At 31.0% G+C, this 14,417-nt stretch overlaps 1 protein-coding gene across 2 annotated transcripts in view; it reads right to left on the reverse strand.

The window, feature by feature from the left end:
- Positions 1–14,417, reverse strand: part of LOC145328990 (uncharacterized) — a 68,464-nt gene that overhangs the window by 30,293 nt on the left and 23,754 nt on the right. For both annotated transcript variants that reach the window (XM_080172982.1, XM_080172983.1), the window contains exons 11-13: positions 14,290–14,370; positions 12,536–12,601; positions 11,775–11,852 (exon numbers count right to left, since the gene is read on the reverse strand). In XM_080172982.1, the coding sequence (XP_080029108.1) occupies positions 11,775–11,852; positions 12,536–12,601; positions 14,290–14,370 (225 nt within the window). The remainder of the gene's footprint in view (positions 1–11,774; positions 11,853–12,535; positions 12,602–14,289; positions 14,371–14,417) is intronic.

The following is a 14,417-nucleotide window of genomic DNA, read 5'->3' on the forward strand; positions in this document are numbered from 1 at the left end:
TTATTAAATTATATACAATTTATAACTTTCCTATTCTCAAATTTTATCAGCATTGTTAAAACATCTTAACTTAAAAATTAACACATCCCTGTCATGTGAAATATTTTGCCTGTATATATATCCTTGCACATTACCAACTGGAGCATGACTCTCGTATTTTTTTCTATTCTCGTGGCATTAAACTTAGCTTACAGGTCTCATATTGAAAATGATTGATAATTTTGTAGATGAAAATCTTTTTAAATGTTCTTACTTCAGCTTGGAAGAATTTAATGATCTGTATAAGGAAAAGACAGAAATTTGCTCCTTGTTATCATATAATATAAGAAGTCTTAAGAAAAATTGTAAAAGCCTAGAAAGTCTTTTAAAAAATATAGCAAATGAAAAATTTAAATTCTCTGTTATTTCACTTCAAGAATTATGGGCTATAAATAATAAACAGGATGTTAAAATTCATAACTATCAAACTATAGTATACAAGGGGAGGGAGGGGAAAAAAGGGGGCGGTGTCGGATTCTTAATAAGGGAGGGACTTAATTTTCAGGAGTTAAGGGATTTAAATCTCTTTAAAGAAGGTTTTCTTGAGAGCATGTTTATTAAAGTATTTACACAAAACGGCAGATATAAGATAATAGGAAACATTTATCGCCCACCAAATAGTAACATTGATATCTTTCTACAAGACTTAGAACTTATTCTCAAAAAGCTTGACTGTAAGGAATTTAAAAATGCAGAGGAAATATTAATTTCTGGAGATTTCAACATTAATGTTTTATCACATCTAAATCATGCCCCTACAAATAGGTTTTTATCATTGATGCTTACCCATTCCTTTATGCCTACTATAACTTTACCATCAAGAATAAGTGAAAACACATCCACTTGTATTGACAATATATTTTCTAACAAACAAAATTTAAATTTTCAAAGTGGGTTAATACTAGAACATATTACAGACCATTTACCTGTCTTTTTAGCACACACATGTGAGGGGAAGGAAGAAAGGGGTGATATAAGTGAAGATAAAGTCAGAAGTATGTCTAAGAAAAATATCAATATTTTTAAAGAAAAATTAGCAAAATCAAATTGGGACAGCGTTATGAATGAAATTAGGCCGGAAGTAGCTTTTGAGTCATTCCAGAAAAAAATAGAAAAGGAATTTAATGAAAGTTTTCCCTTCTGTAACAGAAGAAAAAATCGAAAAAAACACCCCCAAAATCCATGGATGACACAAGAACTACTTTCTATCAGAAGACAAAAAGATAAGTTATTTAAAAAACGCATCAAATACCCTAATGAAACTAATTTTAATGATTGGAGGGACTTAAATCGGCTTTACCAAAATAAACTAAGGAAGGCAAAAAAAGATTATTATCACAATAAATTTCTAGAATTATCAAATGATATTAAGAAAACTTGGACTCTTATAAACTCAGTTATAAATGGAAGAAAGCATAAGGAAAGTTTACCTAACATTTTTTATGATGACATAAAATCATATTCAGGGGCAAAGTCAATAGCTGATGGTTTCAACGACTTTTTTTCAAGTATTGGGTCTAAAATTGCAGAAAATATACCAAATTCTCAATCCAATTTTCACAGTTTTCTTGGGGAGAAAAATGATACTAATTTCAATTTTGGTATTGTAACTAAAAAGAACTTGTTGTATGCTCTAAATAAACTTAAAAGCAAAAAGAGTTGTGGGGAGGATAACATCTCAATCTTTCTTATCAAAGAAGTTATAAATGAAATTATTGATCCGTTAGTATACCTATTTAATTTATCATTAAAAACAGGATTCATACCACAAAATTACAAAATTGCTCGTGTAGTACCTATTTTTAAAGCAGGGGAAAAAAATAAGTTTACTAATTATCGTCCAATTTCTATTCTTTCAGCATTTAGCAAAATTTTAGAAAAAGTTGTTGCATTACAAATGATCAAATTTTTATCAGATTGTAATATCCTGTATAAATATCAATATGGGTTTTGTCCTAATCATAACACAACACAGCCTTTATTAAATTTACTTAAGCATATCTATGAAAATCTAAATAAAAAGAACCCTGAATACACAATAAACATTTTCCTAGATCTTTCAAAAGCCTTTGATGTCCTAAATATAAAAATTCTTTTAAACAAACTTGAACACTATGGTTTTAAAAATACCTTGAAATGGTTTGAAAACTATTTAATAGGACGACAACAGTTTGTTACAATCAATGGTGTAAATTCAGCTAAAAAAATCATTCAAACGGGGGTTCCACAGGGAAGTATTTTAGGCCCCCTCTTATTCATTCTATACATAAATGATTTACCAAATGCAACATCTTTTTTAACAAATTTATTTGCTGATGATACTACATTTAGCAAATCAAACAACAACTTAAATGATTTAATTGCAGATTCTAATTTAGAACTCGATAAAGCAAAAAATTGGTTTAGAGCAAATAAACTAGCCTTGAATGTATCAAAAACTAAATATATGATTTTTCGCCCACATAAAAAGCTATTTGATCCAGAGTTATGCACATTGAAAATAGGAGGGGAAAAAATTGAAAGAATTGGCAGAGATTGTAATACTAAATTTTTCAAGTTTGTTGGTGTTCTTATAGATGATGAACTAAAGTGGGACAAACATATAAACTATGTAGAAAATAAAATAGCAAGCTCAGTCTATGCCCTATCCCAAACAAAAAAGCTCTTTCCAACCACTACTTTAAAAACAATTTACAACAGCCTTGCTAAGCCCCACATAGAGTATGGCTTAATTGTTTGGGGTGCGGCAAAGGATGAGCATATCACAAAAATTCATAACCTACAGAAGAAAGCTGTAAGGAATGTTTTAAATGCTAAGTACAATGTGCATGCCGAGCCCCTGATGGGAAAACTAGATATTCTTAACATTTTTGACCTAAGGGATGCAAATGTAGTTGAATTTGTCTCTAAATATTTAGAAAACAAACTTCCCCAATGTATGCTTAATTTTCTAACACCATTGCAAAATACTAGATCAAAATGTCTTAGAGTAGAGAAGCCAAATTATAAAATATATGAAACTTTCCCTTCAGTAAAAATCCCGAAAATTTGGAATAGTTGGGCAGGTGAGCTAAGATCATTAAATTCATCCAAAGCTGTTAAAAAATATGTAAAAAATAAGTGTATATCAAAGTACAAAACATTTCAATGCAGGGAGAGAAAGTGTTATCCCTGTGGAAAAACCTAAATATAATTTAAATATCGCAACCAGTAAGCTACTTAAATGCCATACCCTGTAAATAGCTAGTATTATTTTATATCATTTGTGAAACTTGTAAATATATAAGAAAAAAAAACTTAAATGAAAATTGGGCCGAAGGACAGTCAAGATTGACTTTAAAGGCCCTGTAGTACAGTTACCCTAATTATGTCAATGTAAATAAATATATCTATAAAAATTGATGTAATTTAAAATGTATTAAATTATTTGTTAAATTAATCTGTAATTTACTGCTAATAAATCATATCATATCATGCAGTAAATGTGTCAGCTCCCATATTAATAACCATAATCTAAGTTAAGTATTTTTGATTATGTTTTAATAACAAGTTTTGTTATAATTAGCTGTTTTAATATTAGACTAGGTTTTCACATTATTTGTGACCATTTGACAAAAAGCATTTATTGTAATTATTTCTGCAGAGACAAACATTCTAAAAACTAAAATTTAAACTTGCAATAAGAATATATATTATTAACAAGTTTGATTATGTCATGTAAAGGTAACAAGATGTCTATGTGTCTGTCTTAGTGTACCGAAGGATCTCCCAAACCACTTCACTGATATGATTTTCCTTTAAAGTGTAGCTTCTCATAGGTCCTATTTGGGACTACACCCTCCCCCTTTTGGGGACGTAACCTATTATATAAAGAAGTAATGCTTTTTTTTATCCGTAGCTTAAGACTTCTAGGGCTATTAACCCATCGAGTTATCTATTTTTGGAGAGCTTTATATTAGTCCTGCGATGGTTTTATACAATTTTATTCCCTTCCCTAGCTCCTAAATGTTAGGGGCGCAACTGCTGGTATATTTTATAGTTTAAAGTAATTGAAAGAGAAGAAAATAAGTTTGTTTCTTAATATGCATATACCTAAAACATATATAATCAAACTAAGAGCAAAGTACGCATTTAACAAGAAAAATATTTTCTATCAATAATTTTAATCTACAGAAGGGGTAACTTTGTCAGGGATCTTAAGGGATAAGACGAACACAATTAATTGATAAACAAAATTACCATTTCTGAAGATTAACTTTTAGTTGAAACATTTGAAGCTTTTAAAGAACTAACCAATCAAAATCAAATAAAAGTACCTAAAGTTTTTATCCAACGAATAGATAAACGTCATTTTAAAACTTTGATTATTTGTGTAATTGACAGTCTAAATTTCCCTCTAATATCATAATATACCGTCCATTGTCTTATCCCCTATGATCCCTGGATAAACATAAAGTAATAATATTTAGTTTGTGGAAAAGGAATTTAAATTGAATCTCTAATATCCCTAGCAAATAGATTGTCGATAATATGTCAGCCAAGAGTATCATTTTAAGAGCTATATAGTCGACGACATTAATCATTGAAATCGTAAGGAGAAAAGTTTAAATCGATAGGACAATTATATCATGACTAAACTAACCTAAAGAGCTATCCATTATGGAAGTTTGGACGCACGGTCCTGAATTACAGAAAAGCTTCCTTTATAAAATTTTTATTAATGCAAAGATGCTCTACTATTTAGTGAGGGAGGGGACATTGTGCTAATCCCCAACGTTTAACAATAACGTTTTTTTCCTTAACTTAACAGCTTTGGGGACTTTTATAGATTTTTATTGTAATCTAATTGTAATTCTAATCTACAGAAGGGGTAATTTTGTGTATCATCATTGGTGATATACATCAATTTATGTACCATTGTCTTATCCCTTTAGATCCCTGGCTATTATTACTGTTTTTTTTAAAGCAAAGCTTTTGTATAATTGGGGTTTGTTCAGCCGTCCATAGTATAATCCTATGGATCTACATTCAATTTTATTCTAGATCTCTACAAGTGGTAATGTTCGTTTGTCCTGTCACTTTGAAGCTTCGCTTTTTGTATGTTACCATCCTTGTTTTCTCGTTAAAAACGAAGCTTCAATAGAATTGGGGTATGCATGTCCATACATAAATGATAAGTTTTATAAAACACACACAACAAAAATAAGAAAAAAAGTCCTTTTTTAATGTTCAGGGGAAAAAAAGATTTTATAATTTTAAAAAAAGGGGAGGGGCTGAGTTTTAAAGGATGCTCTTACTTGTAGAAGCGAAGCTAAACAAATATCCTTGGTAAACTGTCTATAATTAATACTATAAATAATTCCTCACAGCTTAGAATCAACCTATTTTCAAGAAACTTCTAAACATTTAAAGTGACCTTTTTTTATACGAGGTCATCTGTAAATATATGTATTAAGGGATAGGACAATGGATGATACATTAATATACCCCTTCTATATTATATAGTTATTGGTTAAAACATTTGGACACTGCTAGTATATTACTTGACTAATCAAAGTTTAATAAAAGTATTGAGGAAACGAATAGAAATTGTGCTATGAAATTTTGATACTGTTGTGACAAGGAGGGAGGGGACATAGGGCTAAAAATTATGCTGGTATCCAAAGTTATTTTTGTTGACTCAGACACTTGAATTTTTTTCTTTCTTAACTAGCAGAGTCTAAATTTTTTAACCAATAATTTTATTCTAAAGTAGGGTTGAAATGTTGCATTGGTTTAAACACTTGAATTTGGATGTTTTTTTTCTAAACCTGTACATTTAAAACTTTTTAACCAATAAATTCATTCTTATTCATTCGGTAGTTTATCTTGTTTATCATCATTTGAGAAATAAATAAATGTATTGTCATTGACCTATCCCTTGAATTCCTGTCAAAACTTTATGAGATGCATACAAGGGTAGGAGGGGACATTTAACTGTTTATTACAAAGGTTTTTGATAACGTTTTCTCATTCATTGGCACAACAACTTTGGAGACTTTTATTAATTAGTAATTGGAATGTCCTAATGTTTTTACCACTAATTATAATCTACAGAAGGGGTAATTTTATGTATCATCATTAGGGATTTATGTGCTTCAATTTTTCGGCCATTGTCTTATCCCTGAAAAAAATACATTTAAAAGTCATAAAATCAAAGGATAAAGTATTGGATCAATACTAATTAAATTATTCTGTCTTTCTGCAATAACAATATACTAGCAGCTATGCCATTAGAGGCCAGCGGAAAGTCAACCCTACCACTTTTAGTTAAAGTTTTAAAAAAAATTCAGGGGGGTAGGAGTTATTTTTTTAGATGGGCATTTCTCTTGGGATGGTGTTGGTACCTTCCCCCAAATTAGTTATAAACACTTCCAGGACCTCTGAGAATCTACACTTTAACAAACAGACTAAAAGATACATAGTTAGAGATCCTTTTACTTTAATATTAGAACTAGTAACTATGCCCCTAGAAGACTCTAAAATATTCTTCTTTTTTAGGGGGGGGGGGGGTCTTTTATTTAAAGTTGGGAGATACTCTCCTCCCAAATATTTAAAATTCTTCCCTAGACCTAAAACTATTCACTGCAAAGTGGAACCATATCAGTTAGGCAGTTTTTGGGATCCTTCGTTGCACATCCTAGTGTAAAAATGTAATTTTCAGTCAAATATCTTCTCTCTCCCTAAATATTAATGTTTTTTTTCTCTGTCCACATTATATTTAATTTGTTGGCTTAAAATCTTTGGATATTTTTAAAATATTGATTGGGTTTTAAAATCCAAACAGTATCAAAACCTATTTGCTACAATACTAACCTATGAAAGGGGGTTATTGTTCAGTTGTAACTGAGGTGTTTACACGAAGGGAAGAGTAGGTTGTGCTAAAAATCTTTAATGGTTGTGAGAATTTTTATGTAAAAAACTGTAGTAGATTAATAAAAATTTATGTTAACTTAAAAAAAAATTGTCTATAGTTCTTTTCAATAAGAAATACATATATTTAGTTAATATGTTCGTTTTTTTACTACTATTTTTATGCCTTAAAACTCTCACCTTTACAGATTTTTAGCTCAACCTATTCCTCCCTTTATCATCTATTGTCTGATCCTGGTTCCTAGTGAAACAAAAAAATTTAATTCATACAGAAAACAAGAATAGAAATCCAAAAAAGATGGACACCAGGAAAAGTAGACAGATGGAGAGACAAACAAACAGACAAATGGACAGACATATATGCAAACAGACAGACAGACTTACTTACAGAATTACAGACAGACAGACACATAGATAGACAGAGAACTTTTAAACAGACAGACAGATAATCAAATGGACAGATAGATCCACAAATAGACAGACAGCCATACAAAAGGATAATCAAATAGACAAACAGGTTTTAAGACAGACAGTCAGACATATGAAGAAATAGACAGACTTACATATATGGTCAGACAGATGGTAAGACAAACAGACTGACTGACATGCATATGGTCAGATAGCTGGTAAGATGAACAGACTGACTGACATCCATATGGTCAGATAGTTGGTAAGACAGACAGACAGATTGACATACGTATGGTCAGACAGACAGACATATGAACAAACAGACAGATGTAGAGACAGAAAAAGGGACAGAAAAAGTGAACATACAGACTGAAAGTATAAAAAAATTTCAATTTAAAAAAGTTATAAATAAAGAAAAACAAGACAGACAGACAGATATAGATGGACAGAAAGATATACAGACATATGGACAGAAAAACAGATAGATAGACATATGGACAGACAAACAGGTAGAGAGACAGATTTAAAGAAGTTGAAAGACAGATTGATAGGCAACCAGACCATTGACAGAAGGACAGACAGAGTGACATTCATATATTTAGACAGATGTACAGACTGACAGAAAGGCAGACATATATAGGCGGACATAAGACAGTCAGAGGGACAGATATGTTGGACAGGCAGATATAAAGACATACTTATATAGGCAGACATGAGACAGTCATAGGGACATAAAAAATGAACATTCAGACTAAAAGTTTTAAAAATTGTCATAAAAAATATTAATTTTATGTACAATTAAAGTTAGCAGTACACTTCAGAGTATAACTACTCAGGCCTTTAAAAAAGGTTTTGGTAAGCTTATTTTCAATGTTACTGTGTTTCGATGTTAGTGCAATTTGAAAAGTAACTTTGTAAATCTAACATTCAAAATGAGAGACAAAAAATGATAAGGGGGGGGGGGGGGTGGAGTGCATTAAAAAGATATACACAGTGACTTCGAAGGTGCTTTGACTTTAGTGTCAGAACCTAAATTGGGACATAGTGCATTTCATTACCCTAGGTTAGGTAACTTCATTTCACTTTTCAATAAAATCTAAAATGCAGCCGTTTTTGAGAAAATTAGATTTGAAAATTTCAAGTTCAATTTTCACCCACTAGGAGTTACCGCATAATCATGACAAGAAAAGCAAAGATTATTTATTTAAAATTTTGAACAACTTTGCTTTTATAAAGTTCTTCATAAAACCACTCCTGAATTGAGTTAATTAATGGCCATTTTTATCAATTGCTTTGCTAAGGTCACGGAAATTCAGCCTTAAATAAATCATATATAGAGAGGTTTTATGACTGAATTTATAAAAGCAAAGTTGTTCAAAATTTTAAATAAATAATCTTTGCTTTTCTAGTCATGATTATGCGGTAACTCCTAGTGGGTGAAAATTGAACTTGAAATTTTTAAATCTAATTTTCTCAAAAACCGCTGCATTTTAGATTTTATTGAAAAGTGAAATGAAGTTACCTAACATAGGGTTATGAAATGCACTATGTCCCAATTTAGGTTCTGACACTAAAGTCAAAGCACCTTTGAAGGCACTGTGTATAGAAACTACTTCAAAATATAGCACTATGTAAATCTTAATCTTTTCTACATTTACAAAAACAAACAAAAAAATTGTGTTATCTGTGTTGGTTTGTTTTCTATTTTCTGATATATTATTATTATTTAGTTTAATAAATTTTTTAGTTAATATTAGCTAATATTCACAGATATCTAATTGATAGTATTTAATTTTCCCTCATATTTTGCATCAAAGGTGTATTGCATTTAAACTTGAATTTTGTGAACTGCATATTTTTTATGTTCAATAGTATTGTCCTGTTTTCACAAAAGCAGAATTTTGGTGGTGCCTAATTGATTGTTATTCATTTTAATACAAAATTATACATGTTAGAAGGTATTTTTGTAACTTATGCTTGCCATCAAACCTTTTAAATGCACTTCATGCAACCATCCCATTAGATATTATTTGATGATATGTAATCATTTCTGATTAGTTTTTCTATTGCCAAAAAATAATTTACTACAAAATTTTAGAATCACTTCAATGTCAGGTTGTTGATAATTTTTTGGTCTGTTGTTGAAGTGATTTTGAAAATCATAAAACTACATTAAAACTCATTTTTGAATTATTGATGAACTATTTTTGATGCAGTTAACACACAAACTAAGAAATAAGAAACCAAGAAAGAGACAGTTTTGAAAATTTTCAATAGAATAACTTAATTAAAAGATTGTCCCATAAAAAAATCTTTTATGAAAGTTACTTCTGTTGACCCATTTGCACAACTAGAACAACCAGAATTTTCTGAAGAATACCATCACTTGATTATATAGTTGTTATATATATTGTGTAATTAATACTGTATTTTGTAGAATTTATTGCTTTCATTATTTTTATAAAGAGTATGACTTTTTATCATTATGAGTCAGATTAGAGTATGAATTTTAATGACAAACTGTCATATTCTAACCTGTCTTTTAATAATCTGATAAATGTCAGTTTAGAGTATGACTATTTGTCACTAAAAGTCAATTTAGAGTATGACTGTTTGTAACTAAAAGTCAGGTTAGAGTATGACTGTTTGTCATCAAATGTCAGATTAGAGCATGACTGTTTGTCATCAAATGTCAGATTAGAGTATGACTGCTTTTCTTCAAAAGTCAGATTAGAGTATGACTGTTTGTCATCAAAAGTCAGGTAAGAGTATGACTGTTTTTCTTCAAAAGTCAGACTTGAGTATGACTGTTTGTCATCAAATGTCAGATTAGAGTATGACTATTTGTCACTAAAAGTCAGTTTAGAGTATGACTGTTTGTAACTAAAAGTCAGGTTAGAGTATGACTGTTTGTCATCAAATGTCAGATTAGAGTATGACTGTTTGTCATCAAATGTCAGATTAGAGTATGACTGTTTTTCTTCAAAAGTCAGATTAGAGTATGACTGTTTGTCATCAAAAGTCAGGTAAGAGTATGACTGTTTTTCTTCAAAAGTCAGACTTGAGTATGACTGTTTGTCATCAAATGTCAGATTAGAGTATGACTATTTGTCACTAAAAGTCAGTTAGGAGTATGACCATTTGTCATCAAATGTCAGACTTGAGTATGACTGTTTGTCATCAAATGTCAGATTAGAGTATGACTGTTTGTCATCAAATGTCAGATTAGAGTATGACTATTTGACACTAAAAGTCAGTTAGGAGTATGACCATTTGTCATCAAATGTCAGATTAGAGTATGACTGTTTGTCATCAAATGTCAGATTAGAGTAAGACTGTTTGTCATCAAATGTCAGATTAGAGTATGACTGTTTATCATCAAATGTCAGATTAGAGTATGACTGTTTGTCATCAATTGTCAGATTAGAGTATGACTGTTTGTCATCAAATGTCAGATTAGAGTATGACTGTTTGTCACTTAAAGTCAGTTAGGAGTATGACTGTTTGTCATCAAATGTCAGATTAGAGTATGACTGTTTGTCATCAAATGTCAGATTAGAGTATGACTGTTTGTCATCAAAAGTCAGTTAGGAGTATGACCATTTGTCATCAAATATCAGATTAGAGTATGACTGTATGTCATCAAATGTCAGATTAGAGTATGACTGTTTGTCATCAAATGTCAGATTAGAGTATGACTATTTGTCACTAAAAGTCAGTTAGGAGTATGACCATTTGTCATCAAATGTCAGATTAGAGTATGACTGTTTGTCATCAAATGTCAGATTAGAGTATGACTGTTTGTCATCAATTGTCAGATTAGAGTGTGACTGTTTGTCATCAAATGTCAGGTTAGAGTATGACTGTTTGTCATCAAATGTCAGGTTAGAGTATGACTGTTTGTCATCAAATGTCAGATAAGGGATTAACTGGGCAAATTTTGAGGGTCAATTTAATCACAGATTACGATCTTAATCACCTGAACTTTGCTCACATTGAGTCAGATTCGTCAGATTATAATCTGAAATCCCCCTTGACAGATTAAAAATTTGGCGGCAAATCCTGAGTAATCTGAGTTTTAGTACCTTTTTGCGCAAAAACACAGGTTTCGTCAGATTACAATCTGACGAAATGTAATCAAATGTCAGAGTTGATTGATGAGGGGCGGGCAGATTAAAACCTGAGGAAAACCTGTCAAAACTCAGATTAGACAAGGTTTTGTCACTACTTGTCAGATTTAAAAACTACTAGGGAATAAAACTATGTTTCCTCATAATTTTGTCATTACAAAACAAACTAAAGTAGTAAGATGTCTGTTTTTTTCATGTTTAGTAAGATCCCTCATATATTTAGACCAATAATCCAAAGAAATTCTTATTTTTGATCGACGGAAATTGCAAAGCAAATTAACTTACCATCAATTTCTGAGTTCGAATGCGTAGATGTTGTAGAATTATCTGTGGCGGTAAGAGCGGCTTTTAGACCCTCGGCTCCTGAAATATTAATGGATATAGAATGTATGTGGATATTATGACAGGGGAAATATTGTCGTCAATTTAGGTTGCTAACATGGACATCATTTATTGGTCACTTAGTTCATCCAGTAGGAAGGGAGGGAAACGGGGGTGAATGGGAGTATCGTGATTTTAACTAGCTAAGAGTTTCACTTCATTAGAGTACATGATAATCTGGTGTAAGATCCAAGGAATAATAAATCCATTAAAATATTAGTTTTAATTTGATTATCTGAATTTTTTCTCCCGTTGATCGTTAATCTGTCAATGTGTTTGTTTTTATACATAGCATTTATTTATATAATACAATTTGTCTGTCTGTCTTTATCTGTCTGTCTAACTGTTTTATTAAATGTAAACTTGTCTGTTTCTACATATGTTTATTAGTTGTGTAAAACTCTTCTTTGATTGTAAGTCTGTCCCAATAAGACTATATCTCACGATCTATCTATCTGTCTGTTTTCTACATTTCTGTCTGTCTGTCTATCAGTCCTTCTGTCTACCTGTCTGCCTATCAGCCATTTTGTTACCTGTCTGTCAGTCTGTCTTTTTTTCAGTTTTTATTTTTGACAAACTGTCTATCTGTTTGTATGACTACATGTCTGTCTGTCAGTCTACCTTTCTGTCTCTATATCTATCTATCTATCTATAAATATATATACCTAGTAGAGCAGCTTTAGCACCATCAGCTCCACTCTTTTCAAGCTCCATATCTTTCTCCACAAAGCCTAAAAAGTTGAGTTTGCAATCATGGAAAGTACATTGTTGGAGGTACTTAACATCCCACCCTCCCATACCCCCAGTATTTTCTAAATAAATTGACAAAAAGGAGGGGGGGGGGGGACGTTGGGGTTTAATTTTTCTATATAAAGAATATAAAGATAAATGACCAAAATTATGTATAACAGTTTAATGTTTATTGAAAGAAAATGAGTTTTAAATAGCTAATTGAGTTATGAATAAGTTTGTATGTCATTTTACCATGTAGTTTTCAAATTCTTTGACAATATTATAAATTTTTTACCAATAAACTTTCTTGTTTTTTAACTTTCTCCATATCCGCTGTAAAATTCTTATGAAATTAAAAAAGCAAAGCAACTCTATAGCTTTTTCTGTATAAGCTCTCCCTGTCACGTTGAGGGGTTGGTATGAGCCATCCGACGATACCCATACATAGATTAGGGACACACAATATCCACGTATTCTATTTCCATTTTCATATTAAATTTTTTTTTGAAGCGAAGCTTTTATATAATTAGGGTCGGTCCGTCCATGACGGATAGCTTTTTCGTTAATTTAGGCATGTTAGAATTGTCCTATCGATTTCAAACTTTGCATAGTGATTCCTTTAGAAGTTAGGTATGAGTTAGAAAGCGTAGCAACTCTATAATCATTACCAGAATGTCCGTACGTCCATTTAAAATATATTGATTTTTTTTAACAATTTTAACAACAAATTTGTATGTGACCTAATTATCCGATTGGTCTGATTTTTGGTATACTGATTTCTGGGACAACAAAGTACAATATTATAACCGAAGCAACTCTATAATCAAGTCCTAAAAATGTAAGTATGTCCATAAACATTATCCTGTATCAAGCAGTCTTTCAACAAATTTGCTTACAATTTTGCTTTTACTCTTATACATTCGAATTCTGATTATTCAGTTATGACATTATACAAGTGTTAATGTCCGTTTGTCCTACCGTTTCAGAGCTTCGCTTTTATGGATGTTGTCATCCTTGTTTAAACGTAGAAATCAAATGCTTTGTTAATATCAAAGTAACAAAAATATTTGTATAAATCTATTGCCCTATTAATTTGATTTCTGGAAGGATAATTTATATGAAGATTAGATATAATGTTTCAAGTGAAAGATTTCTTTAATTAAGTCTGTATGTAGGTCCTTAAGCATAAAGTATCCTATGTTAAGGCAAATAATAAAAAATGGAAACAGATTGACATTAAATGTTTTTTATGCTTCATCTATAATACAAAGTAGTAAGATGTCTCTCTGAAGCTTAAGATCTCAGTAACTGCTGAACCAATTGGGCTCTACTCTTCAGGGAATATACCTACTGATCCTATGATGGTTTTAAGCTATTTTCTTGAGGGGTGGGACACCCCCAACCCCCCCCAAAAATTTTAAAAATATCCCCCCCCCCCCAAAAAAAAATAATTAATTTTCTTTTCAAATTTAAATAACACCAAAATAGGTTGATCAAACCTCTTGTGGCACAGCCCCTAGAGGCTAGGTGCGAAGCCGCTAGTGTTCTAATAATTCATAATGTTTTTTGCTGTGCTGTCACTATACAATTGTTAATATTCGCTATCTCATTTGTTGAGAATTTCCCTTTATGGTTATTGTCATTTTCATTTTAAAATGTATGTTGAACCGACAATGTTCAAACTTACCTGAGCCAACCTGTGGAGGATTATTAACCAGAAGATTATTAGCACCAGCAGCTACTACTGATGTTCTCAGCTCATCATCAGCTAAATCAATATTATTCTTTTTTTAATACTGCTTTAATAATTCTTTG

The sequence above is a fragment of the Acartia tonsa genome, chromosome 9 (genome assembly GCF_053477335.1).
Source record: "Acartia tonsa isolate MP-2025a chromosome 9, ASM5347733v1, whole genome shotgun sequence".
Lineage (NCBI taxonomy): Eukaryota > Metazoa > Arthropoda > Copepoda > Calanoida > Acartiidae > Acartia > Acartia tonsa.